The sequence below is a fragment of the Anopheles arabiensis genome, chromosome 2 (assembly GCF_016920715.1).
Source record: "Anopheles arabiensis isolate DONGOLA chromosome 2, AaraD3, whole genome shotgun sequence".
Classification (NCBI taxonomy): Eukaryota; Metazoa; Arthropoda; class Insecta; order Diptera; family Culicidae; genus Anopheles; species Anopheles arabiensis.
The window spans coordinates 10110477-10137105 of record NC_053517.1 but is presented as its reverse complement, the minus strand read 5'-3'; the positions used below and the strand labels follow the sequence as shown (position 1 = coordinate 10137105).

Sequence of the window (26629 nt, the reverse complement as noted above, 5' to 3'; positions counted from 1 at the left end):
TTATTGGTGTTTTCCTTCTAGGCATTGTGACGTCACACGCTCGGCTCAGTGCAGACACGAGCTGAGAAGGATTTGCAACGTCTCCAAAGTCACCGAAATTCAGGGCCTCTACAAACCGGTCTTCGCAAAAGCTCTGTGTTTTCCAACCTCTTATATCCGTTGTCGTCGCCAAAGTTAGTTTACTCATTTACCCCTTGTTGACAGCATACCGTATCACACGATGATCGCTGCCTGTAAAAGTATCGCTGACGCGCCAGTGTAGGTGCCAGGCCAGAGATGGGCTACAGAACGTAATATCTATCATAGATGTCCTTTCGTTTCTGCTATAGGTAGCGGTTGAGCCGACGTTTCCCAGAACTACATTAAGTTGGGCAAAAGTTTCGAGCACTGCCTCTCCTCTGTTATTTGTCCGTTTACTCCCCCATTCGACAGCCCAGGCATTAAAGTCGCCGGCAATCACCAAAGGACTGCATCCCTCCAGTGCTGCACATAGATTGTTAAGCATTTCACTAAATTTTTCTGGTTCCCAGCTAGGAGGTGCATAGCAGCTGGCAAAGAATACTCCGTTAACTTCGGCTATGCAGAAGCCCTCGAACGTTTTTGAAACAACCCGCTGAATGGGATATCTTCGCACCGCCCAAATTGCTGCTGCGCCAGTTTTATCAGCCACCCAATTCGTAGATCCGATTGGAGCCCTGTAAGGCTCTGATATAATAGCAATATCTGCCTCCTCTTCAATCAATACCTGGCTCAGGAGGTCCTGGGCTGTTTCACAGTGGTTCAGATTTATCTGGACTACTTCCATGATGTTGTTTTTTTCGTCACTGGGCAGAATGCTCCACTCGAATGATGCGCGTTGAAACCAGCTGGACAGAACACACATCGAGGAGTTTTTTGGCACGCAGAAGCGAAGTGACCTTCATCTCCGCAGCGCAGGCAGCATTTACTCCTGTCTGGACCCTTGCAGTCCTGTGAGATGTGGCCCGTTTGCCAGCAGCGGTAGCATTTTCTGCTCGGAGTGCTGACCCGCACTGGGCAGACTGACCAGCCTATTTGTATTTTCCCTGCTGCTGTCATCGCCGGCACTAGCTTTGCTGGAAGTTTAACGATGGCAGTCTGCATACCCGAGTAAGAAGATTTCATTCTTACTTCCAATTTACAGCCTTCGGTGCAGGCGAATTGATTTCGCACTTCTCGTTCGACATCATCTGCCTCTGTCTCTTCATCGATATAGCGAATTTCGACAGTCTCCATTTGCCCAAGGGTTTTTACTTTTCCGGATTCTCCGATGGCCTTTTGGATTTTTTCGGAATAATCTTCACTGTAGGTACCATCGTTCTTCTTTAGCTCAAAGAGTAAACCTCCATTTTTGGTACTTCTAACTCGTGCGACTTGTTTGCCAAACGGCTGTAGCTCGGGATCAGTCTTCAGTTTTCGAAGTATGTCCTTGTGTGTAGACACTTCGTTTGTCTCGACCAGGATCGCCTCCGTTTTCGGTCGCCATGAGGTCAGTTTAGTTGGACCATTTGGTGCACCAGGTCTACCTTGACCAACATCTGTGGCCGAATCTATTGTAGCCTTACGTTTGGCCTTTTTGCTGACCACCGTGCTCCATAACTCGCTACTCTCTGATTTCTCCTGCTCTTCAATAGGTTCTGGGGCTATCTGGTTACAATTTGGGGCATCGTTCTTTGCCCGTTTTACCTCCTCTGCTTCCTCTGGTGTTCTCACCTTCCTGTTTCTCTTCCCCGAGATCGGTGTAGTTGTAAGGCCTGCCTTGGGTTTCATAGACGCCTTTTCGATCCTTTCCACCCTCATCTTCATGGTAAGCAGTTCCCGTTCAATACAGGTTAGCGACGACAGGATGCTCACCGACATCTTCTTGATCGGAGCATGTACATTGTTTCGATCTTTAGTGAATTCATGCAACTCTCTTGCAACCGCCAGAGCTTCTTGCAGTTTACTGATACTGGAAGCAAGCTCTTGTTCCGTGGAGGAGGGAGGAACTAAAAGCGGGAGTTGCACCATGGTCTGTCCTGCGCTCTCTGACGCCAACAAGGTTCCTCTTTCAGCCTCCATGTTGACTAAGGCGTGTTCAACCGGTGTTTCTTCAACGGCAACCACTGCAGGTGATGCAGAACTCTGTGCGTTTTCATCCGGGGGTGACCTTGGTGTCTTGCCACTACGACCGAAAAAAGCACTTATGTCCTTAAGGGCGGACCCCCTGTGTGTGTGTGTGTGTGTGTGTGTGTGTGTGTGTGTGTGTGTGTGTGTGTGTGTGTGTGTGTGTGTGTGTGTGTGTGTGTGTGTGTGTGTGTGTGTGTGTATGTGTGTCGTGCTATTACACCACACTTGGTTGTGATGAAGGCGAAGAGAAACGACTCCAAACACAAACCCAAATCATTTTAGTCCTGAATGCAAATTGTACTTCGGATTTTCTGCTTCATAACATTACATCACATCCAACGTTTAAAAATTATCTGACAAATGTTTAACTCATGCTAAACCTGATTGCGCCTTTCAATGCTTTTTTTTGTCTTCTTCTTTTCAACAGTAACACAACCAACCTCGCGAATCTAAGGACCACACTCCTTCGAAGCGGCGTTGTTATTTATTCCGATGCTATCTATCCTCCCTGACCTACAACAATACACACACACACATACAAATAGAGAGCGAGAGCAAAAGCAAAAGCAAGTGGGATATAAACCACAGCGAGGATGGAAGGGAGAAATAATAAAAAACACACACAATCGGGCCGGTAAAACGTCAGAGCAAACGAAAGGGTAAGGGTAAGGCGAGGGCCCGCTAGAATAAAGCGAGCGCATTAGCAGCCGCACGACGAAGAATGGGCAGAAGCTTTAACCCTCGTGTTTTCACAGGAGCATACCCATACCCCGTCGACTCGCCCTTTGCCGGTCAGCCGCTTCCGAGAATGCACGGGGAAAGGCGCGTATCGTTCGTTCACACCAGAGTCCCAGCCCGTAGCTTTCTTGCTGTTCTTCGGACGGAAAAAGGATGCCATAGTTTGCATCCAGAGTACCCGTGCGTCCACTATCAACATTTTCCTCAAAACAAAACAGATGGTCATCGACATTTCTATGGGGGGTGGTGGTGAGGTGGTATGCGATGGACTCGTCTGCTTTTTGATTCTCACGCCCGTTCCCTGTTCCTTCTGGATGTCCGTATAAACAAATGCACACGCCGGTGGACTCACCGCATCGACTCAACTCATCTCATTTGACGGTATTTGGCTGAATGGTTGTGCGTTCTTCCCGTAGTTGAAAGAAGCATTTAATGATGCTGTGTGTACGGTATCAACATAATTTCAAAGGCAGCAGAATTTAAAAAAAACCAGCGTAGTTAGTTCGGTTTCAAATTTACACACCCAGCCCGGGGGGCTTAACCAAAACAAATAAATCATTAGTACATCGAACACTGTCAACCCTGTACACACACACTGCTGTGTGCAAAAGTCACGTGCGATGGCACCACTTACCAAGCAGCTGACTGGGGCCCGTAATTCATTTACCCATTAATGGTGCTCCCTCCCTCCTTTTACCCGCTTTACAAACGGTCATCGCTGGGAACGGGAACTAGTGACGTCACAAAATGAAACAAACAAAAAAAGGTGTCTCATATCAACCCTTATCGGGGCGGGACGGGGCTATAGACACACAGCTGCGACATTTAAATCGTGCGTCATCGACGGTTTTGCAGCAGGCACGACGGACAGCCACTACCCACCACCATCGTCATCTCCTGAGCGACGACCACCCCCACCCAAACGGTGTGTGGGGGTGATGCAGTTATTTATAAAACCCCATTTTGCACGAACCTTTCTCCGTTAATCTAGAGGGGGGAGGGGGAGGGGGGGGCGAGCATCTTCTTGGACCTAAATCGTGTCTCGTGTTGTGTTGGTTGTTAGTCCGCTCCGCACGAGGAACGTCTTAGTGTCACACACTTACACCGGGGGGTGGGGAGTTCGGGTTGAGATTTGACGACGACGACGACGACACATCAGCACAACCACACAGCACACCAACGAACCGGAGGAGGTGAACTATTTTTGGCAATTCTTTTTCAAAAAAACTGTGCATACAAAAACACAACAACGTCGCGCCGTAACGCCGTGAGACGGGAGGATCGAGCAGCAGATAAGTGTGAAGATCTGGTTCGATTTTGAGACACAATGTGTGTGTGTGTGTTACCCCTCCACAACCAGAAGATAAAACACTGCTGCACCACTCAGCACGAACACAGGACGCACCACCACACTGGAATCCAATCAAATGGCGGGAATGTTTCTCTTCCCACTCTTTTTAGCACTGATTTAGTACTCCATATGGCCGGTAAGTGTTTGCGCAGAGTTTCAAATACACTGTTCCACACCAGAGAGTTGGGCATTACTTTCGGATCTCATGCACTACCGTACCGTCTCCCGCTTAGCTTTCCATATTTGGCAAATAAAATAGCTTTCAACGCATTTACTGGCAAGACTCACGCACGTCGGATTGGAACTCCCACATTATGCCATATGTTCTAGTGCTCCATGATGTGCCGGCTTCTGAAACTCCACAGTAAACTCTCTCAAATTGGGAATCTCTCTAACTTCCGATAACTTATCTTATTGTAACATTTTCCCCACACATCAGCAAACCCTCCAATTCCCATTTATGACCCTCCTCTTCCGTGGAGTTTTGTTCTCTAATCTGCATTTGAGTTCAAGTTTTTCTGCAACTGTCAGATATTCGTGTACAAGGTAATTGTTCAATACTGTCTCTTCGATCTCCTTCAAGCAAGTAAGATCTTTTCAAAACAAGATCCTTCAACTTGCAGAAAAGAGGACGTTTACGTTACATCTTCGTAAGGTCATTCGTTCTTTTTCTCCAACCATAACAACCATTATCATGGTATGAATATGAATCATCAGCGATGAGTGATTCGAATCGACTCTTTAAAGATTCATCGATCTCCAAGGATTAACATATCTCCAAGGATTCAAATATCTCCAAGGATTCACGAATCTCGAAAGATTCATAAATTCATTAAAATTCATACATATCCAGAGGTTCAAGAATCTTTGGAGATGTATGATTTTCAAAACATTGTATTTGCGCGATCCCACCTAACAACATGCCCGTCGTGGGTTCAAGCCTCGCATGGATCGTCCCCCCGTAGCGAAACAAGCTATCCGGCTGCGTGGTACTTTCCAAGAAGTCTCGAAAGCCTGTATAGGCTGGCATGACCACGTAGGTTGCTACGACAAGGAGAAGAATAATAAGAAGCTCAAGCTCTAAGAATCTTTGGAGATGTATGAGTCCCTAGAGATTGATGAATCCCTAGAGATTCGTTAATCTATTGAGATATACGGATCCTTCGAGAATCATGAATTTTTCGAGATTCGTGAATCTTTGGAGAATCGTGAATATTTGCAACCGAGATTCGGATTCATTGAATCTTTTCAAAAATTCGTTCAGATTCATGAATCTGAATCAGATTTATCCAAAACTAGTCATCACGTATCCCAAGTGTGATGTGTTCATGCATTCAACTACAACTTGAGGTTTCAGGAAGTTCGGGAAAACACTTACCGGTGGCGGCGGCCGATACGGCTGCGAGTGCGGACTGTAGGGTCGGGGTGGCGGCGCCCAGCCCTGCTGCTGATGTCCGCCGTGGTACGGGTGCATACCGGGCTGGCCCTGGCCCGGCGGTCCACCGCCCGGCGGACCCGGCGGCTGACCCGGACCGGGCGGCTGCTGGCCCTGGGGCGAGCCGGCCGACGGATCGTACCCGCCGGGCGGATAGCGATGGTGCGGCGCCCCCGGATGGCCCGGTGGCGGCGGCGGGTGCGACTGGAGCAGCGAGTTGAGCGTCGGCGTCGGGCCGCCGGCGGCTGCCGGTCCACCGGGCGGCTGGCCGGCGGCTGCCGCTCCACCGCCTGGCGGTGGCTGGCCGGCACCGCCGCCCGCACCAGCTGCCGTCGGCTGCTGAGACATGTAGCGACCGTGCCGCCCATGCATCGGACTGCCGGTGGCGGCTGCTGCTGCAGCGGCGGCTGCAGTTGCGGCGGCCGCCGCGGCCGCCGGCTTCCCGCCCGGATGCTGCTGTGGCGAGGGGGGCGGCGGCGTACCGGACCCGCCCGGGCCTGCACTGCCGGGCGCTCCTCCGCCACCCCCGGACGAGGCGGCGGCGGCTGCTGCGGCTGCAGCGGCGGCCGCCGCCGCACTCATACGGTGCGCATGGTGATAGTGTGCGTACGGGTCCGGGGCGCCGGCGCCCGGGGGCGGCGGCGGCGGCCCCTGCACGTTCGGATCGTGCGGATGGTGCGGATGGTGGTGGTGGTAGCGGGGCGCGTACTGCTGCTGATGCTGCATGGGCGGCGGCGGCGGCTGCCCGTACCCGTGATGCTGCATCTGATGATGGTGGTGGCCCATGGGCGGCGGCGGCGGCCCCCCGTGCCCGTGGTGGGGCGGTGGCGGCGGTCCGTCATCCTTGCCGCCGCCGGATGCACCCCCGCCACCGTTCGGGGCATCGCCCGCACCGGGATGGTGATGGTCGTACGGGTGGTGGGGCGGAGGTGGCGGCCCATGCCCCGGCGGTGGTGGCGGCTGCTGATGCTCCCCACCGGCCGCCCCCGGCGGTCCGCCCGGATGGTGGTGCGGGTGGTGGTGCGGATGGGGCGGCATGTGCAGCGGGTGGGGCGGCCCGTGCGGATGATGCGGCGGCGGCGGCCCCTGCTGGTGGTGATGTGGATGCGGCGGCCCGTGCGGATGATGCGAGGGCGGCTGATGGTGCTGCTGCTGCTGCTGTTGCGGCGTTGTGACCGGTCCGGCCGCCGACGACGTGGTCGTGGTGGTCGTGCCGGAGGCAGCCGCCGTCGACGATGCGCCTCCCGCTCCGCCGGCCGAACCTGCCGCTGAATTTTTGTTCTTCGGATCGCCCATCTCTGCTGGCGGCTGTGATCCTCCTCTCCCCTTCTGTGGGCGCTTCGGGGCCGTAGGAATTCCCTTCTCTAGCCGGCGGCTGGCGCTCGGCTCCTTAGTATTTGTTTTGTTATGTTGTTCTCGGGGCGGGGTGAGTTTGTATTTGAGTTTCCGGTGAAACGACGCGGCACCACCCACTTAGCGGTGGTGTTGCTGCTGCTGCTGTTCCGCGGCCGCTACTGTTCTGCTCGCACGGCGCGAGTTCGATTCCAACATATTGCGATCGGGGCGGGGAAGGGGAGCGGCGGGACGTACTTTTCGCCTGTTTCCCCTCCTCCTGCGTACACTACACTGCCCGCCGCCTTAGGCTCTTCAAGAACGTTTTTTCTCACTTGCAAACAACAATGGTGACGACGACTGTGCGCGACACAATATTCATGACAATCGTACACACAGAGACGGATCCCGGTATTACTACTGCTACACACACTCACGCACGATTACACTAAACTCTGACACACGCACATACACACGCGAACACGCGTGCACATACACCACACGGTGACGCATAAATGCACATATACACTAAGCGCATTCAACTCACGAGAGAGGATTTGGTGCGCACACACACACACACTTGGCGGGAGAAACAATTTTCCAGTAATACTTAACCTTTTCTTTCTCTTTTTTCTTTAATTTATCACTTTTTCCCACACACACACACACGCTACTACATCGATTATGCGACTTTTTCACTTACATTCTCCTCTCTAACACTTGCACATATTTCGATACACTTACACTTTCACGCGACAATTGCTGCTTCTTCTTCTTCTTCTTCTTCTTCTTCTTCTTCTTCTAATGCTGCCTCTCCTGTAGCACACACGACGTACAAACACACGCGGCGGCGTCGAGCATTATCACACACACGCACGCGAATTATAGACGCACACACACACAAACGCGCGCGCGCGCAAACACGGATTAGAGACCACACTTTTGCTTACGAGGAGCATCCATTGCTCGGATGCATTTTTTTTTGCTTGCCTGCAAATGATACACAACAAACATTGATTAGAAACACACACTCACGCATACAAAGACACTTTCCCAGTCGGGTAAGCGAAGCTGATGATGAAACGTCACGGACACATCCCGGTGCTGAGCGTTTATAGCGTTAGATAGCGTCGTTTTCACCGTCTTCCGCCACCTAGTGGCCATCATTACACACACCCCCCCCCCCTCCCCCATGTGCACAACACCACAATAATCCATCAAACAGGTGGCGGTTTAAACCTTCAAACAAACAAACAAAAATGCATAAAACCGCGACCCGAAGTACAGGGACAAACGCTTCCAAAAAGAAGAAAATAGCACACACACACACACATGATCACACACTTGTTTGCTATGAATGGTAAGCTGTTGTAAAGATAAGGGGTGGGAAAGCAAGCCCGAGAAGCAGAACATAACAAAAAAAAACAATCCGAATAATGCACTTGTGTTTGAACCGGCATCACATTCACAGTCACTGTCACAGGGCCGCACACACACACAAACACGACACCGCTGGATTGAGATTGTTTTGATTGATTTCTTTTTGTTTTTCCGTGTAAAGTAATGTATTATGTGCATCTGCGACAGTCGGCGTGGCACATCTTGCGACAGTCAGGCGGCAGGTGGTGGTGTCTGCGGAGGATTGTTTCAGCGAAAAAGGTTCTGTAAAGAAAAAAGAGAAACATAACAAGAAGAGAGTTAGTTTGGGTAGACAAATGTGTGTTGCATTGTACACTTCCGCAGGCAAATATAGTAAAACGAGCATTGTGCGTTAGGAGCACAATTTTAATCATTTTTCGTGAACAAATAGACATATCTTTAATGCACACTTTTTACACAAATACGATTATATTTCTATATTCTCGGGTAAACCAAAGAATTATAATTGAAGAGTAACCGAATGCGACAAAACACTAAAAAAGACGTTTAAAAAATGATACCTCAATCGTGTCCCCGATATCCACGGTAGTTCTTCGCAATTATTTTACTTTGAAGGAGAATTTTTAAAAGTGCATTCACTAAAACCACTGTTCCCCCCCCATCCCTCCTATTTCCAAACATTTTGTGCACTAACTGGCAACGTTTAGCGGGTGAAGTAATAGTATGGTATAGTGATGGGAAAAATGAAGATTTCGTCGGAATTGATTCCGGCTATCTCCGAAGTTTTCTGGAATCGATTCCGGATAGTGGGTCCGGAATCAGTTTCCGGAATCGATTCCAGATAGTAGGTCCGGAATCAGTTTCCGGAATCGATTCCGGAATCGGCTCCAGAATTGGTTAGAGATTCGGCTCCGGAATAGGTTGAGGAATCGGCTCGGGAATCGGAATTGTCACCGGAATCGGAATCAGCTCCGGAATCAGATTTGGCTCTGGAATCAGATTTGGATCCGGAATCAGAATCAGCTCCGGAATCGGAATCGGTTCCGGAATTGGCTCCGGAATCAAAATCGGCTCCGACATCGGAATTGACTCCGAAATCAGAATTGGCATCGAAACGGAGTCGGTTTCGGCATCTTCATAGGAATAGGCGTTTGGGTCCAATGATGCTATGTGTTGATAGCGGCAAAGAATCAAAATTTACTGGTAAATGATCTATTCACATGGAGATTCCCGGACTTATTTCGCTACCCACACTTCTTATTACAATTCAAACTATTCCATTTCAGGAGTCAAGCCTGATTGCGTTATCGGAGCAAATTGCGATTCCCAGGTCGATTCCGATTCCGGAGACGATTCTGATTCAGGAGCCGATTCCGATCCTGGAATCGATTCCGGATTCGACTCCGGACCGGCTCCGGATTCGACTCCGGAATCGGCTCCGGATTTAACTCTGGAGTCGACTCCGGAACCAACTCCGGAATCGGCTCCGGAATGGACTCCGGAATCGGAATCGATTCCAGCATCGGAATCGAATCCAGCATCGGAATCGATTCCAACATCGGAATTGGCTCCGGAATCGACTCCGGAATCGGAATCGATTCCAGGTCCGGAATCGACTGCGCAATCGGAATCGATTCCATCATCGGAATCGGCTCCGGAATTGATTCCGAACACGGAATCGGAATCGAATAGGTTCGATTCCGAGCTCCCACCACTAGTATGGTAGAAAAAAAATCATAAAGAATAAAGCTTGCACTTTGTTGTATGCTCATGTTCTTAAACACTTTAGTGCAAGGTCGGTCCTTTTACGCGATGTTACACACATGGCAGACCACTATTTGGGGGAAGTTTTTTTGTTTGCAAATTATTGATTTTTTTAAATTGAAACAATTTTATGTTCTTAATGCTTACTTGACGTTCAATGTTTGATGAGCTTGGTATGTTAACACACACACACACACACACACATGTCTTAATTGCGATAGTTGAAATAAAGGTTATTTCCGCCGTGTGCACGTGTAAGCACACGAGCGCAAAGTGTCCACCACAAAAAGCCGGGTCGTCGTCGGAGAGGACGAGAAGCAAAGGCGGAATACCGACAATAAAACGCACTGAACGCAGTTTGGGCAAGCCGGCCGGCTGGCTGGCTGGCTGGTAAGTAATCGGAGCTTCAAAACCACCAGCAAACACCATCAACTCTTGCAACGTAGAAAGAGAACGAGCGAGAGAGGAAGAGAAAGAGCGAAGAAACAAAACGCTAGAAAGCGCATCGCAAGAAATGATTGTAAAAATGCGCCAAAACGTGGCCAAAAGCGGAACCCACCACCACCACCACCACCACTTATAGTCGATTGGTCGGGCAGGCAAGAAAGGAGAAACCGCGAACCGGAGCATATAAATTGAAACGCGCTTTCGAAAAGCAAACAGGACGGACGGACGGAGGGGATTGGTTTCTTTTGCTGCCCTTTGTGAATTCCAGCGGGTTTTGTTGTTGTTGTTTCGAACCAAAGTGGCCAAAAAGTATTCGTGCAGCATTTACGCGCGATGCCAAGGAGTGGTTTTGGTTTTTGGGACCGTTGCTGCAGCATGCCGGCATGCTTCGAGATACACAAAACCATCCGGATAAGGAAGAGTACCAACAGCAACAACACACACACACTTATCATCTTCACCCCGTTTGCCGTGTGTGTGTTTTGGCGTCTTCAAAACTCGAGCCGGCGGCCCTTCCCCAACAAAACTGCCAAAAGTGTTGGGAAGTACGCACAACGAAAAGCAGCAGCAAGCAAAAACAGAGAGACACTCTAACGCCAAAGCCAAAGTAGGCAGAGCACTCGCGCGGGAACCGCAAACACACAGCACACCACAGAGGTCGGTCCGTGGTGGGTTCTCTTCGCGCCTGTCATCATCTCATTTGCTTTGCTTCACGTTTGAATAATTTTGCGCAGCAGATGTGCACCACATATATCCTCCTTCTCGCCGTGCGCTTGCTGGAGAATGGGAATGATTTTCATATTTTGCTCATTTTTTGGACCACTCCAAAAAGTTGACTTTGTTCCACTCGGCTGGCCCTGTACCGTGTGTACCTTCACCACCATCGCACAGCATCGTCGTCCTATGCATCATCATCATCAACCACCACTACACCATTCTTCTTTCAAGCATGGCCAAAACCGTGACAGAACGCGCTCTCCGGTACGAGCGATGATGATGGTCAGCTTCTTCAAGACAACGGCACTCGCCGCCTTCTTCCTTCTTTTTTTGCGAGCGAGCGACCGAACGAGCGCGCGACGCGCCGGTTTGGATTTTTTGTTTTGCTGCTGGCCCAAGCCAAGCGCGCTCCCTCTTGTGTAGCCCTCTGTAGGTTGTAGCCAGTTCCACCATGATGCCGGTGCTGCTGCTGCTGACGTGAAATGCGAAACGCGAAACCACGATACCGAAGAACAGGAATAGGAAAATAATAATAATAAAAAAGGCCAGAGCTCGCAAGAAAAGAGCACTTAACCATTTTGCCTCAGCAGCGTGTTGTGTGCCTGTGTCTCTTGGAAGATAAACGACGCGATTGCACTCTGCCGCTGGTCGGACGGTTCGAGGTTGGACCGCAAGCTCGAAACAACAATCAGCCAAACCTGCGCCCAAACTCTTCCCTCCCTTTCCTTGCAGGCCAGGTTTGGGAGGAAACGTTGGCAAATGGTGTCTCTTTTCTGTTTTCGCTGGCAAAAGAACGGCCCGCTGCTGCTGGTGCCGGCTGGAACCAACCACATCCTGATGAAACGTCGGAGCTCTGGCTCCCCGCTCTTGCTGCCATAACGGTGGTCGCAAACGGTGAGCACGGAAGGACAAAAACAAAATTTGCCAGCACAACATAAATGATGAAAAGCTTCACAATAGTAGGCTGACACAGAAGGCATTAATTTCAACACAAAAAAAAGTGAAAATAAATATTTGTCAATAGCATCCGTCTTAATTTTTAGTAGTTCTGTTCGTCCATAGAAGAACTGACTATCATACTAATTTTGGGTAAATCAGAATCAGATTCTTGAATCTGAATGAATCTTTGATATGATTCATTGAATCTGAATCTTGGTTGGAAAGATTCATGAATCTCAAACATTTACGAATCTAAAGAATTCACGAATCTCGAAAGATTACATCTCTAAAAATCTTCTAGCTCGAGCTTTTTATTAACCTTCTTCTTGTCGTAACGACCTACGTAGTCATGCCAGCTTATACAGGCTTTCGAGACTTCTTGGAAAGTACCACGGAGCCGGATAGTTTGTTTTGCTATGGGCAGACGGTCCAGCGAGGTTTGAATCCACGACGTGCAGGTTAGGTTTTAGGTGAGATTGGGCAAATGCAATATTTTAGAAATTATACATCTCTGGAGATTAATGAATCCTTAGAGATATATGGATATTAAAGGATTTATGAATCTTTGATGATTCTTGAGACTTTGAAGATTCGTGAATCCTTCTAGATTCAAGAATCTTTGAAGATTCGCAAATCTTTAGATGTTCATGAATCTTTAGATATTCATGAATCTCTAGAGAAGATTCAACTCGAGATTCGAATCATTCATCACTGAAAATTCATTTGAATGAATCTCATCGAAAGATTCGTAAAACCCAACACTATATCATACTATGGGAAATCAATAAGCTACTGAGCTCCAAGCCCATCAGAGGTACAGGCAGGCCTTGACCGCCAACTCAATGTTCAGGATCTTGATCTTTAAGGCCTCATTCGTGTAGGTTTGAATTGAAGATACACGCAGAATGATAACTATCAGACATGTGTGTCTACTTGGTGCAGTAAAAGTGGACACGAGATGGCTACAGTTGCTGTTGCAGTTATCATGGCCATAATAACTGAAAACTAAAGCTGGATGTAGCGCTTAATTGGATATCTCAATAAAGCCTGATCCTTCACCGCAGAAGAGAGTTAAGGCATAAGGCCTGTATTCAAGCATAAGAGAATGCATATAAATTTTTCATCTTTTTTGATTGAAATCTTGCAATCTGCTTCATCTCAATATCTCATTTTGTTACTGTGACAGAATAATGTTAAGAGGGATTCTTCAAAGCTTGAAGCTCGAACAATATGTCCGTCCATCTGTGCTGAACCGACCCACCGTGCCATCGCCTGCTGTCGCAACCGTTGCCCCAAGTGTGGTGGTATTTATTTTCTTGTCTCGTTTGGCGTTCTGTCAAGCGCGCGAAGCGAAGAAAAATATGTATCCGCGACCCGAGCGTCACCCACCCGACTCGAGAGTTCGGCCAGCTAGAAATGATCGAACGGAGAGAGATATAGACATACAGAAAGAGAGAGAGAGAGAGAGAGAGATACACAGAGAGAGAAAGAGAGCGCGAGAACGGGATTTCCGTTTCTTGCGGTTCCTTCTATCCATCCTATCCACAGGGCCAACAACTCCACCACAAGCAAACGGTCCGGTTGGAGAGCCCCCCACGAAAGGAGGAAAGGGAGAAAGAAAGAAAAAAAGAACGCAACCGCAGAAGAACACCAACATAATGCATATAGAAACTGAACGCGCAACAAAAACAGCACAGCGTGCGAAGGGTGTGTAAAAGGCCAACAATAACAAGAAACGAGAGAGAGAAAAAACCCAACACAAAATGAAACAGGAACCCCACACAACACAGCATCGATGTGCTTTCTCGATCGAAACACAACACCGACGGAACGAAAATGTTGAGGGGAGCTGTGCCCGGTTAACAACTCGCGCAACTTAATGGACCTTCGTCTCGCTCTCTGGCTTTGCCTCTCATACCAACACTCTCTGCAGAACGAGGAGCTTTAGCAACGACGCCACAGCAAGAAACCGACAACAACCATCCCAATCGAACAACAACAACCGGCCGCAACCATCAGAGCAATCTCAGGCTATATTTTTCACCCATTCTTTGCGGTTCTCTTCGGACCTGACTGAGCGCTAAGGGGGTACTACTACCACTACACCACACTACGTACCAATAATCCCCAACCCAAATGAGCGTTTTCTGTGCCTCTTGCTGTGTGTTCTTGGGCAGGCCTCGCCAGGCAGCCCACATGCGGTACACCAGCTCTGCTCGATGAAAGAGGCATGAAGAACACCACCACTTTGCCATCATCTTTGAACGTTCCCAAACCGTTCGGGTGCGAGTGGAGTAGGGAGTGGGCTTAGCCTTCGGTTTCCATCATCACCACGCGGGCAAAACAGAGCTGGGATAATGAAGATGAAGCGCAGAGGTGTAGAGGCCAACAGAACCATCCAACCAGCGCTCCATACACAAAAGCCAACACACATCGAAAGATCCGATCTGATCCGACCCGAGGCCCCAAAGAGGCCTGCGAATGCTGGGCCCAAAACGGGAGATGAAATAAATAAATGGGAAAAGGAAATGAACAGAGGGAGAGAGAGAGAGGCACAGAGAAAAAAAAGAGTCATCCGGAGCTCCCAACAGCCCCAAAAGGGACAAACACAACACATGGACTCAGGCGCACACACACGCATACACAAGGGGACTCTATAGTCATTCTTCTCCCGGTTTACCACAATCTTTCCCAACACGAGAAACATTCTTCAAGAACGAGATCGCGCTCCAAACGCGACCCCTGGCGGGTAAACGCTAAAGCAAGGGAACAACAATAAAAAATTGTATGAAAAAAGGCCCCTTCTTTGGGGCTGGCCTGCTGTAGTACGTATGGGGCCACCACTTCGGTTGAAGATCGCATCCATCTTCAACGGAGAGGTAAAAAATAAGAGGTAACTCCCCTCTCCCTACCTTCCATCCTCAGGGTAGGGGGAATCTTAATCTGTGCTGAGATGACCGAACGTGCGCGCCAAGAAAAGGCCAAGATCTTGCATCTTCTCGTCTCAAGCAGGAGATCGCTCGAGTACGATAGTGTGTGAGCCTGCTCTCTCTCTGTGTCTCGAATTCCCTTCCTAGCGCTCGGTCAACTTCAGGAAGAGAACGCGCAACTCCGCACAGCATCATGTGAACGCATTTCAATTTTTCTTCCAAGCCCAACGACCAGGCCAGGATATCGGACGGCGGGGGGAGTCCCAATTGAGAACTCGAAAACAAATATTAATCCTCGCCACGAATATATCTGGCACCGCTGCGAGCGAGATAGCTGCGTTGGGCCGTGGCCTTTAAAGCGGAGCCTTCCTCCAATGACGATAATTTAACGGCTTGACATTTTACGATACTGCGGGCAGCAGGCCTTTTTTGTGAAGTCTCCGTGACGTTGCTGTGCGCTCTACATCTCTGCATCCAGGTACCAGAGCGTGCTGGAGGGAGGTCGTTTGAATGGGGTGTTCGTTGTTCGTTGAGGTCTTGATTTCATAGGCAAGATATTTCACAGAGATTTCCTTAATCCAGATACATCTGCAGATATTCAGAGTTTTCCAATTCTTGGTGAGTGCAATTGTTGTGCGCTTAATTACTGACATAAGTTCCAATATTAACGAGGTGTTTGTCAACTCCAACACGTCCAACTCCGAAAATCCATTGAATACTCTAGAGTTCCGCTTGCTCTTGAACTTGCACCGTGAGAGAGACTCCTCTTCAAAGCGACTCTCCGATGTAATTATGCAATAAAAATGACGTTCCCACCAGCGCCCCAGCACCGGTAATAACAACACAGTTTACGTTAATGACGTGCCAGCGAACCTCATTATCAAGCGACGACCACTGGGACGCGACCACAGAAAGGAGGCGCAGAACAACAGCCCGCACAACCAACTCTCGGGCTTCACCACTTGGCACTTTGATGCGGTTGTCCCCCAAATGTGTAACCGACTGACTTGATAACTTGTCCTTTCCACGAAGCCCTGTTCTTCCAGAGCGAGTCACCACACACAACAGCGCGAGCCTTACGTCACGACCAAGCACTCTTCTCTGCCGAAAGGGAGAAGCAATAAAAAAAAGCGACTTTAACGGTTCCGGCGAAATGGAGAAGAAGTAAACGCGCGGCAACGGACTTTGCAACTTCGCAAGCAGCAGAGCAGAGAGGATTGCAAAAAAGCGCCTTAAGCCGCCAAACACTCAAACTGCCTTGTGGAAGCAGCAGCGGGCATTTTTGCGGCGCTCGGGGTTCGTGGCGCAAAAGCAAAGACACAGCCCGGACATCTTTTTATGATCGCGATGACGGATGACAGCAAGAGCAGCAGCAGCAAAAAAAACAAAACTGCACACAGAGCACCGCACCGACACATTCGTGCACGGACAAAGTGGTAAAGTGCAGCCGGCGAATGAATGGTGGTGGTGCCTGCCTGCCCTGCCCTGCATATGGCTGTGCTCCTTTGCATGGTCTGAAACAATTTGCAAAATCATAAATCCACGGTCCACGGGAAGGTGCGAAAATGCTCGCCTTTTGTCCTACTCCTTCTCCTTCTCAGTTTATTAATTTTCGATAATTTACCACACCTTCGCAAAACCGGCGCCGCCGCCGACAGAAGAGCGCCCGCGGCAGGATGTTTTAATCATCCGGGAAGGGCGGTTTTAATGTCCTGAAGACGACGTAGCCACAGTCGAAAAGAAGCAGCAAAAAGGTATGCACTTTGAGCACTGTTTAAGGCACACGTACTCCATTCCCGATTTTGCTACTGTGCCAGTGGGTGTAAGTTCAAATTCTACTCGCTAGTGGAAGAGAGATGCAGGCTGTGAGCAAAATAAAAGAAGTTAAATGCGGCCCAACATTACGGTTCCTGATTGCTGGAACCTCAAGCATTGAAGGAGAGAGTAGGTAGAGTAGAGTGGTGGCAACACAAGGCACATTAAGTCAGACCTCCCAATAAAGCCCGGTTTGATTTATGGAGCTCAAACCGCCCCCTTGGGGGACGCTTAAACGGAACTCCCGCCGAGCCGAGTGGCAACGCGTGGCCTTTAAAATGTATCAATTAGGGGCAAAGGCTGCAATGGGGAAGACGAACCAAACGGTAAAACTTGGCATAAAACTGCGTGCGGGTGCATCGACTGATCAGCTGATTTTCGCCGTTCGCTTTAAACACGGCAAACACCGGGACGTTACAAGAACTGCCTCCGCGTGGGGACGATAGGTTACGCAATTCCTATATACCTGGAACCAGAAGGACGCTCCACAGAAACGTAGGCTTGCGTATACGGAGACGTTCCGAGAAGTGCTGGGCGAAATGTTTTAATTCAACGAAAAAGATAAAATCGATGTAATTCTGTAGCATTCTGATGTAGCATACGAATTGTGCGCCATTAAAGGTACATTGAGGCCTTCTTCGTCATGCACGCATCTTGGCAACTACTGCGTGCAGCAGCAGAGCGACCATTTACAACCTACAATGCTCACAATTAGGTAGTTTAATGAATCGTAATCTAAATTTCCTGCTCCATGTAACACTACTCTTAACCTTCTTTCAAAAATAATCAAATTTACTGTTTTGTTACTTGAAGCAACAAAAAAAAAACCTGTCCTAATTTGCCAATTCCTAGGCACGAACCAAAAAACCTCCCGTAGGCCGCGCGCTGGTCTAGGGTATTAAAAAATTACCCGTGAAAAATGGCTAATTGCTAGTCACGTCGAATTTTCCTACCCATGCCATCCACCATTATCCCCCGCCGGAGCTGATTGTGTCCCACCACCACCACTGCCCAAAGTCTCGCTCGTTCGCTCCAATTCCCGCCTCCCCAAACGTTTTAAACATTTATCCCTCGCACCGAACGGTGGCAAAGAATGGGAGCCACGAATAAGAGAGATAGAGAGCCTCGCACAAAATAATGCCCGACGAGAATCTGAACAGGCCGGCCGGCCGGGCAGGAACAACCACCACGTTCGTTTATCCAATCGTTTGCCTCTTCTGCCACATCCTGGAACTTGCGCTCCGTGTGTCGAAGCGGAGCGGTGGCATCTTGGGGGGAGAGGGTGGAGACCTCCACGTCCATTTAATCAAGGTGCAGCAGCTCGGGCAGCACAATTTGAAATATTGCCACCGCAACGCGCGTACAAGCGAGGGGAAATGGGTTGGGGATGTTTCTTGCTCTGCGCGCGCCCTTCCTTCCACGGTTGGGATGATGATGCTGCGGCGGCTGCTGGAAGGTGTACTCGAGCTTCAGCGCTCGAAAGCTGACTTCGCGCGCTTTGACCTTCTGTAGCGATTGCTGCAGCGAAAGAGAGACCGGGCGCGCGCAAACACACCGCACGATTGAAATCGCGCGCTTTCCTCCTTCTTCACGCGGCCGGACACTGACGGACCGACATACCGCCCGGGCGTCTTTGGAGGGCGCTGTTGCTGCAGGCCCCAGAAATAACCTTCCCAAAGGGAGTAAAACTAAAAACAAAAAAAAAGATTACAATCACTCGCAATCTACGGAACGAACGCAAACGAGCGAGCAGATGCAGCAGAAGGAGTAGCAGCAGAGGCAGTGGCGGCGGCTGGTAAGCTCGTTCATTCCAGGGATTTCTTGTTCTTGTCGGTGAAGCTACCAGCAGCGGCAGCAGCAGCCCACAGAGCGCGCGAAGATTGCTCTCCAATTCATCGAGGTGCGCGCCAAACCCGATTCGACCGGCGCGCGATCAGCTAAATTGACTATCCTTTCTCAGTTTCGTTACACCGTGCCCCACCATCACCGCCTTGCTGTGATTGTGTATTCTGCCGGGTGGGACACGACGCCGTATCCTTGGATGCATATTTAGTTACACTACCAGTCCGCTTGTTCGCTGCTTGAAATGCTTGAAACTACTGGCAAAGCAGAAGAGAGAGAGAGAGAGAGAGAGAGAGAGAGAAAGATTGGCGAAACGAACGGGGCGCGCGCGTTACATTCCTTAATCACGGGCGGGCGGCGCTTCTCCATACAAGGCGCGCTCGGGATGGGTATTGAAGAACCTTTTTTCACTACACTTCCACCCAACCCTCCCCAACCCGCGGATCGGGAATATCCCCGCTTTCCGAAAGTCGTCTGGAGCGAAAAGGGTAACCATGTGCAAGATTGATTATCGATCGTAAACGCAACGAACGAACACGCCGGCAAACACAGCTATACAAGAGCAGCCAGCAGTCGTCTCTTGCTCATTCTCTCTCTTTCTCTCTTTGTGTATTACACTTTGGATTTCGCAATATGATCCCTTGCACTTTTCCCATTTCGAAATCACTACCCGACCCCCCTCCCAACCCGAGGTCGAGTAAACCTGAGGGACGGACTCGGCTAGCAGCCCCAAACACAACGTACCAGCGCACTCGACCGAGGAGGAGGGGGGGGGGGGGTAGTTGGATGAGTTGAAATTGATTTTCAAATACACGCGCGCGAGATTGATGCGCAAGGAAAAGGGTGGTGGTTAGGGGGATACGGAAAAGCGCCCGCTTTATTAATTTGCTGCGAAAAACGGCGCGCTACTGATGACGCTCGGTTGTCTGCTCGGTAGCGTGTGGAGCAATTTGGAGCAATGCAGCTTTGGGTTTGTAACATCTTTGTAACGCACCCAGCTCCAAAGCCAATCAGAGTGTTTGCAATTTTTAAAGATAATTATAGAACAATACAGTGCAATGTTGTTTTAAAGTGCTAAATGCTTTGGAAAACATTCACAACATTTAAGCAAGCGCAAACACACTGCATGGCACACACACAGCATCATCTCGGTTTGCTCGCCCCCAAAAATCATCGAATCTCAAAATACGCTGCCATGCTGGCCGCGCCGTCGGAGCGGAGCGCACAGTGTAGGAGAGTAGGAGGAGGTGGTGTTGATAATGTGTATTCTCGCTCGTTTCGGACGACTCTTCTACAAAAACCGGGACCTACCTCACTGCCGACGCGACGCTTCCACAACGCTTTGGCTGCACGAATCCGAACGGGAAATCAAAGAAGCAGACAAAGTCCACGTGGCGTCCGTTGGGTAAAGAAGAAGCTGCGGGATAAAACCCGCACCCGGAAAGTCGAACCCTTTGCCGGTGGTGGCGGCCCTCGTCCAAGATACACATTATTCCCTTTTTCGTTCTCTCTCTCTCTCTCTCTCTTGCATACTATATGCTTTGTATAATATCCCCCGAGTTGTGGCCGTTGTTTTCATCTTTAGCTGTGAGATGATTTGGGTTGTTTTTTTGTTTTGTTTGTTGTTTCTTCGGCTTGCTCTTCTTTTGTTTTGCATTCGTCCCAATTAAGTCTTGCAGGGAGGGGAGCGGATGAGGTGGTTTGATGTTGATGCGGCCATGATTACCGGTGATTGTGCAAGGACATTGTCGTTTGCGCCATTTATGGCTGTGCTGCAAATGAGAAGATGTTTCTTTTAACCGCAATATTCTTTTCCATAACATTTCGTTAGTAACACTCATGGGTAGACAACTTCTCTGGAAAACACTTCGGCACAAACATGGTGGCCCCCCCACAACTACACACCTTTATCGTCCTTTAAACCCTGCCCAAACACACAAACCCATACCTGCTGTGGCCTGCAACCAAATAATGAACTCCATGCCGGCCGGGTAGCACCAGCAGCAAAAGCAGAGAACATTATTACCGGCAGTTCCCAACCAAAAAGTGTGATGGTGGTCTGTTTGACGTTGCTAGCCGGCTTTTTTGCTTTTGCTTGCTTGTGGTGTTGTGTGCCCCACATGTCACCACATTCTTCGTTCCTTAAGGACAACCGCACACACGTATCGTAACGCGAATGGCACAAAAAAGCCCCTGCGCCCTCCACCACCACCACACAACCACCCCACGGGGTAAACATCAAAGGCGGCAACCAAAAAGGGCTCGCATGGTGTAAAGCATGTAGCGAGAAGCGCAAGCGAGCGAAAGAACCAACGAAAAGAAGAAGAAGAAAAATGCCAAGAATACCAAGAAAGCGTCTCGACATTTTCCCTTTCGTTGTGCCGTGGGTGACGTTAAGCTCGCGACTTCGGGAAGGGGAGAAGGGGGGCGCGGGGGGATGTGGTAAGGCTACACAATGTTGAATGGAGTCCAAAGGGAGGGGGACTCCGCTCATTCACTAACCCCCTTTTTTCTGGAGTGTCCCCCAGCCATGGTTTTTCCGTGGCTTGACGGGTACAGCACACGGGCAAAGCTTCGTTTCCCCATCCCCTACCCCCTCCGCATTTGTGTGCAACACTTTTCACTTTCTTTTGCATCCAATCATATAGCCCGTCGCAAAACACAGCGAACCGTCTTCAATACCAATGACCACCAGCATCATTCCTTGCGTGGGCAAAGGAAGATATGACACACATTCTAAATGGTCACCAAACACTGGACGCACCAATTTCGCCGCCACGGCGACGACGACAATGAAAAAACAGCCGCCACACCACCAATCCCCGCAAATACCATATCACACAAGCTCTTTATCGATGAAAACATCAACAGCGCAACATACAGGGTTGTTGAGTGTGTGTGTGTGTGTGTGTGTTTGTGTGTGTTTCAAGTGCAGGGCTCGGCGGTCTCGGAGTACGGACACACCGGTAAGCAATCGCGTTATAAACAATCGCGTCTCTGTCCACCCACCACCACCCATCCCGCCTGGGAGGGGAGAACATGACAGACGTCGTCCAAACGATACGCTACCTTTTGCTGTGTGTGTTTGTTTGTGTGTGTGTGTGTGTGTGTGTGTGTGTGTGTGTGTGTGTGTGTGTGTGTGTGTGTGTGTGTGTGTGTGTGTGTTTCGAAAAGAGGTTTATTAGTCCGAACTACCGGTCGGTTCGCAGAGATGAACTGAACGTCAAACTCCGCCACAGCACAGCAGCGATAGCAACGAATATGCATGCTGCCTTTGTGTGCATGTGTGTGTGTGTGTGTTTGGAGTTGTTTGATAAGGTACGACGACGACGACGACGACGACGACGGGTGTCATATGTCAATTGTTGTTATTTATTGCACGCGAAAGCAGGGGTTCGAAGCCGGTTATCGCCAACGATCGCCAACCAGGCCGTCCCCACCAATGGAATTGCAAATGCAACATACCACACACTTTCTCTCTCTCTCATTCTCTCTTTAGGTGTGTTGTGAAATGTACGGATATTTCATATCCCAGCATTCTCTTCCATCAAATAATACGCAACAGGAACGCGTTCTTATCGGATTGACGAGGGTGGGGGGTTTTGACGTGCGAACGAGCGGCCGTCAACCCGCTCGAAGAATGGCGGGAAAAAAGTGCTTCCAATGTTGGGATGGGTATGCGCTACATCCCTTAACCACACCACCACAAGCCCCGATATCTCTCATCGTCAAAACAAAGTGCCAATGCACAGTGTGTACAGAGCGGCGCTGTGCATGTACACGTAAGTGTAGTTTTGTAAACAACGGAGGCTACAATTAATTAAGAAGATTTAGAGAATTTTGTGCGAAAAAACAGCACACAACAAACGCTGTGTATGCACAACCTGTATATTAATAGGAATAAAACCAAAATTGGTTAAACGAAATTGCAATAAAGCGAGCCCTCCACCAGTCACGCATTCAGCTGCTTCTGCTGAGTCCAAAATGTGCCTTCGTTACGAAAGGAAGTAAACATTAAAGACACACAAACACACCAGCAGCGCCGTCACCACCTGCAATCAATTACTCCATTAATAGCCCGCTATAAATAAACCTCGATGCGAAACCGGTTCCATTATGCACTCTTACCCGGCCACCAAACCCGAACCGAACCGAATCGGGCCAACACACAAGGAAGGCTGATTGAAGGGATTTACTATGACACACCATCGTTTGATTTTGCAGATTGCATAATTACACGCTCCACAGTTTAATCCGCAGCAATGTTTTGGTTATGCACTCTCTTATGCTGGAAAAAAGCTGTTTTGTTATACGTTTTTCTTTTTGCAGAATGGTTGCATACAGTCGTTAATCTTACTTTGAGGCTGGTAGCTTGAATTGATTTAAAAAAATAACTTATTAATTGTATACACACATTCGCTCTCTCTCTCTCTCTCTCTCTCTCTCTGCAACATTGAATAGAACACCTCCAGCAGAACGAGTATTTAACAATGGCGTGGAAAAATGACGAACATTTGTGCTTGAAACAACAAAACAAGACAGCTTAATTACAATTTTGGCGCCATCGCCACTTAATGCAATGCATTTTGAATTTATGAAATATAAGGTTTAGTGTTAACCAAACCATTACATAAATCATCGCGGCCATGGCAGCCAACAAATTTGGGCAGAGTAGGCGGCGGGGCTCGCAACTGTGCACCGTGCTCACTACTACCGGTTCAGCTCAATGTTTGGATGGGTGCGAGCCAACCATGCTCATCCGGTTGGAAATGGGATGCATTTTTAGGTGAAAAGTTACAGAGTATTTTAACCAATTTTCAATATCTACTTCCAAGTTAACAGAAATGCTGTATTCTGCAGAACTTCGCGTAATCCAAAAGGATGCACACATTGGTTCGTCCCATAAACGTTGTGGTTCATATGCTCACTTCTCATCCTTCTTGCTCTATTACATCGCTCTGCCACTACCGCTGCAATTAAGTAATAATTTATTTATCATTCAGAAAGAACGGCTTCGGCCGTATTGCTAATTAAGTAATAATATCATGCTACCAATTTTCATTCTGAAGTGGTCACATCGAAAGCTCGAAAAAATTAATGCAAAAACAAACGAAATTGATGCTGCCCCCATTGCATTCTCACTTGGTGACGCGGTCGCTCATGTTTTGCTGCACACCATCGCACGGCATCCATCGATGGCAACCAAGAACAACGAACAGGATGTTTGCACTTCGGAGACCGAACAATGGGGTGGTAAATTAACTTAATAACGAATTAAACACATAAAAATTTGTTCCACTAACCTCTGCACAGTAAAACACAGGGCGCACGACGCGACGGGGGGAGAATCTCTCTTCTAGTCGCACCATTTGCTGGACACGGATATGGTGATGGATGCTGTCGATATGGCAACGGAAGGTTCGAATTGCAGCGGGCTCGTCAAGCTGGGAAGAAGGCACGATCCGTTTGACGTGTTGTGGCCCTCTGCCGACCTGCTGGGAGAGCCTGTTGGCGGAATTCGCTTCGATTTCGATTCCCCCCGGTTCAGATAAGATCCGAGCAGTCCGCGGCTGGCACATCCGGCAGTCTAGTGCGTGTGGAAAGTACACCTCAAGACCCCAACGGAAGTGAAATGGAACGGATTTCCCACGACGTCAATGGGGCGACATCCACAGCAGCACCACCACTCTGCTCTGTAAGCCGGTTTCGGTTTCCTTTCGATGCAAACATTTATGTGTATATGTGTGTATGTGTGTGTGCGTACCCTGTCTACCCCGCACCAAATCGTTCCTCGTCATTAACAGCTTCCCGGCTTGATTATTCTTGATTGCTTTCTTGCTTGCTTGCGTTCACCTTTCTGTTGCGGGTCCACGTTCTTTGCGCTTTTCCGACTTCATGCATCGAAGGGAAATTGTTTGAGTTTGCAGAAACACACCACTTTGCACTGAAACGCACCTTCTCTACACGACTCGTCACACATTGGTCACGTTTTACTCTCACACACACACACAAACACACGCACAGTACTTTTAGGGGGCCGGAAATGGGGACTGGCCACACGGCACAAAGAGGGCCCGAGAACCAAAAAAAAAAAATCCCCCCCTAACCGATCGAACGGTACACCGCACTACAAAATCTAGGAAAAATGTCGCAGCCTGCCGTGATCTGTACGGAAATATATCTCCGGTGCGCGTGTGCCCCAAGACGAAGCAGGCCGCACAGCACCACCAGGCGCTTACACACACACACAGACACATACACACATGTACCGCGGAGTAGAGGAGAGCGAGGGGCGGCGGCCAGCATTTAATGTCCGTGGTACACAACACGATCACAAAAAACGGCCACTTTTCTCCGGTTTACGCCATTACCGTGTGGACCGTGTCGTGGCCACACCGTGGTCTCTGTCACTCCCTCCCCCCGCAGGCAGGTGTGTCCGTCTTGGCTTCCGTACCGCGGTTCAAACTAACGCTCTACCAATGCGCCCCTGTGCTCCTGCACCGTGCAGGGAAAATCGAGCGTCTTTCTCTCTTTGTTGGGAATAATACTTGGATGTGTTTTTTTTCCGATTCCGACCGTACAAGCTGCAACGAGAGGTGGGGAAACGTTTGTGAACAGATTAGGCTTTTGCTCTTTCTTTTTCTTTTTGTTTTTTTTTTCACTCCACATTTACACTGGCCGCTGCGCTCGACTATGGCTGACGCACTTTCACGATGCAGAAGCACAGTATCATCGCCGCTTGGCTACATCACCATCATCATCATCATCATCATGATCATCATCATCATCTCCATATTGCCGTACGAACGACGACCGCGACCAAAGCGATGATGATGATGACGACGACGACGACGGCAACGACGATGATGATGATGATGATGGGTGCACAAAAAAGGTTCCGAGGGTGTTTCGTACTGTTTCCGCTTAGTGTGCTGCTGCTGGTCACACGGATGCTGCTGCTGCTGACGCCGTCATGCCAATTTTTGCAGAATTTCCTTCCACTGCACGGCACCGCACGGGCAAGGCGAAAAGCATTTTGTTCGGGCACACAACGCCGCCATCGACGGACACAGCACACACACACACACACACACATGCACGCACGCACACAAACACGTCGAGGTAAAAGGTGTCTACTCGGTTGCCCTCAGCAGCAGCAGCAGTAGCACCAGCTTAGAGAGGAGGAGGATAATCGATCCAAGCCGACGACGACGACGACGACGGAAAGATTCCGTCCCGCTTTTCTTTTTTCGGGGATGTTTTACTTACATTCAAAAAACCTCCGGGGATGCTAAAACTAACAGCGAATCGATGCACGCGATGGTTACGCCGATCCGGGACCGTCTTTTGCGGCCCGTCCACGTACGGAAAGCGGTCCAAATTTGCCCGAAACGACCGAAAGGAAATCTCCGCGTTCGCGTTTTTCGCTTGGTCTGCGCTTCTCTCTGGCTGCTTGGTTGCTTGTGCTTCGATTTGAACAATTTTCGGAACGTACACACGCACACACTCACCGCTGGTGACGCTGTCCGTATACCTTTCTGCCGACGCGTACGCACGCACACACACACTCACGCACACACCGATACGTCCAGCGCGCGTACTGTTCTGTTGCGTTCTGTCGCACCTTCAGCGGTGCGCTATGCATCGATCTCGCTCCCGCACGCCACCGCACGCACACTAATAAAGGTCCGTGTACGGTCCGTCTTCGAAACTGCTCGAACGGTTGCTCGAAAATGACGGCTCGGGATGATTTTGGGCCCCTTTTCGAGCACATTTCTGACACATCCCGCAGCGCTGTGGCGCATAGCTTTC

The 26629-nt window shown here is 49.5% G+C and overlaps 1 protein-coding gene across 19 annotated transcripts in view; it reads right to left on the bottom strand.

Moving 5' to 3' along the window:
- LOC120894667 (trithorax group protein osa) overlaps window positions 1-26418 on the bottom strand; it is a 129839-nt gene extending 103421 nt beyond the window's left edge. For 12 of the 19 annotated variants that reach the window (XM_040297387.1, XM_040297400.1, XM_040297397.1 and 9 more), the window contains exons 1-3: window positions 26087-26317; window positions 25399-25401; window positions 5595-7973 (exon numbers count right to left, since the gene is read on the bottom strand). In XM_040297387.1, coding sequence (XP_040153321.1) covers window positions 5595-6947 — 1353 coding nt within the window. In that variant the 5' untranslated portion in view covers window positions 6948-7973; window positions 25399-25401; window positions 26087-26317. The other 7 variants (XM_040297399.1, XM_040297406.1, XM_040297390.1 and 4 more) reach the window with 6 other exon arrangements.
- Window positions 26419-26629: the final 211 nt, after the last annotated feature.